The following is a 2,478-nucleotide window of genomic DNA, read 5'->3' on the forward strand; positions in this document are numbered from 1 at the left end:
CACTAGCCCTGCAGACAAACCTGACCGAGGAGCCTTAGCGCATGGCGAATGGAAAACGTTACCGCCCTGCACATTCCTAACAGTCGGGTGACGGCGTAATGGCAGAAGCAGCTACTGCCCCTCCTCCCGTGGTCCCCTCACTCAGGGACCCGCTGACGGGCCCAGCCTCCCGCTGCCGCAGGAGGAACCTGCAGAGCGCAGCATGGAAGACTGACAGGTTTCCCGGCAGGCCCCAGGCATCCCGCTTCAGGAAGCTCTGGGTCTATGCTCTGGGTCACGGAAGCGCCTGAATTCCTTTGTATTCCTGTACAGATACGTAGGAAAACAGCACTGGAGAGGGGCAAGACAGCGGTGACAGTAGCAACTTCACTTGAAAAAGGGTTTCCGAAGGAGTTGCTACATACAGAGTCGTAGGAGCGGTGCCCCCATCCTGCTGTCCTTCAGCACTTTCAACACAGCTGGTAAAAAATGAAATTAGGGTTTTTGTTCATCCTGTTTTGACCTTCCGGTGGATGGTTCGTCCTCTTACAAAGCACCTCGGCTTGAAGTCGTTACGACTTCTGAAACAACGACAGCTAACTAACCGTCCTCAATGGGAAGCTGCCCTCCAGTTTTAGGAACCAAATCCACCCAGGTGACAGGTTACACCCAGCCTTTTCAAACCCCTGCACCGCACGGCTGCGACGAACCGTCCACACGGAGACGGGGTTACCTCCTCTCACTTCCGTCATCCTTAAGCAGGAGGAACCCTCGGTTTTCCAAGGAAATAAAACACTTAACTGTGACGAGGACAAGCGCAAGAGCTGCACATCTTAATGGCAAGAATTTGGAACAGGACGTTTTTCCCTTTTCCTGGCAAAGGTTAAGTGTTACCTTCTGTTGCAGCAGGATTTCTGGGTTTTACAGAAGGTTTTTTAAATGTAGGGATATCCCTTTCAAAAACTCTTCTATGGATTCTAAATTACCAACCGTGTTAACTATAAATTAGCACATAGAGCAAACAAATTTTTTCCCACCTAATCTCAGCCACAGGGATACCGGAAACACCCGAGTTTGTAACTTTTGTGATCACGTTTGTGATTCAGAGTTACCATTCCGTGTTACGGAATTACCTCCTGAAGAAGAACGGGGTAACCTACCTTCAAAGACATCAGTCATTTTGCAGATGTGAGCGAAGTTAGCTCCGTTTGCCCACGTATACACAACATCCATGAGGTTGGGTCTGAAAGAATTTAAGTAATTTTCTTCATCGATTTCCAGTTTCGCTTCTGCTGACACCTTGGCGATTCTTTTCGCGCACTCCTTTAAAATGGAATATTTTAGATTTACCACACGCTTTATCTGTTCAGGTGTCTAACCAATAGAAAGGCTTGCCCGTGATCAGGTGCTGCATACAGGATGAGGTTTCCTTTTTGGTGTGAAATTATTTAGAATCAGAAAGGAAGCCACTGTTTACATCAAGTCTGCCTGCACTAACAACCTGCAGTGGTGGAGTAAGCAAGCTGTTAACGGTTTTAAAGGCATGTTCTGCATTAGCATTTCTGGCAAACAAGGTAACCCATTATTACACGCTGCAAAAACCACGTACAGTGCCAGCCAAATTCACCGATGATCCAAAATCAAGTCTCCACCACGCGCTTACTCACTCACACACTTTGCACTCAGCGTTAATCCTGAGCTCAGGGAGATTCCAACGCACAGATTACCTGCATTTGCCGAAGTGGTCCTGCCAACTGCTCTGTCAGTTTTGGCATTTCACTGGACTGAAAAAGAAGACATTAAATAACCTCACGTGCTCCCATACATTTGCTCCGCACCAACTTAAATGCAAAACCACAAGTTCAGCGTGTGCGAGTGCCATCCTGAATTATTCCAATGACTGTTCAAACATTAAAATCTATAGAATTCCCCAACTACTTGTTCCTCAAAAAACCAAAATCTTTCTGTACAGTATACCAACAGTATGAAAAAACCTCACCTGGTTTCTGAATACTTCCAAAATTCCCTCTACTCAGCTGTTCCACGGTCTTGAACCGCCAAGATGCTGATCACTTAGGACTGTAACCGTTACAAGCTTTTCTTTAAGAATATAAACTGCAATGCTTTTTTTAATAACCTAAACATCAGTGTTTATGTAGGAAAGTACGGCTACTCGAATACAGCAACATTTTTCTGTCCCACCTGATTAAATCAAGGGCTGTTGTTGAGTGAACCACAACAATAACCAACAGTGGGTTACCTCGGCACCCCCGCCGCTAACAAACGCAGCTCATTAGCACCCGCCGCTAACGTGCTTTCCACAGGTAGAGTCAACCTGAGCGAAACATCTTGCTATCTCTCTGTGGTAATATTCCGTAGGGAAGTTTATTTTTACTGTGTTTTCCCGATGACGCTAAACTTCTATACTGGCTGCGGGTGGGAACACAATGGCACCTGGTATTAAACGCCCATGGTTTTGCTTTTAGTAACACGTGGTCT

At 46.4% G+C, this 2,478-nt stretch overlaps 1 protein-coding gene across 1 annotated transcript in view; it reads right to left on the reverse strand.

Annotated features, from left to right (window-relative positions):
- LOC104505706 (superkiller viralicidic activity 2-like 2) overlaps positions 1-2,478 on the reverse strand; it is a 17,248-nt gene that overhangs the window by 3,168 nt on the left and 11,602 nt on the right. The window contains exons 9-10 of the mRNA XM_010146390.1: positions 1,707-1,763; positions 1,136-1,302 (exon numbers count right to left, since the gene is read on the reverse strand). Of these exons, the coding sequence (XP_010144692.1) occupies positions 1,136-1,302; positions 1,707-1,763 (224 nt within the window). The remainder of the gene's footprint in view (positions 1-1,135; positions 1,303-1,706; positions 1,764-2,478) is intronic.

This window comes from Eurypyga helias, unplaced genomic scaffold, assembly GCF_000690775.1.
Source record: "Eurypyga helias isolate BGI_N326 unplaced genomic scaffold, ASM69077v1 scaffold19022, whole genome shotgun sequence".
Classification (NCBI taxonomy): domain Eukaryota; kingdom Metazoa; phylum Chordata; class Aves; order Eurypygiformes; family Eurypygidae; genus Eurypyga; species Eurypyga helias.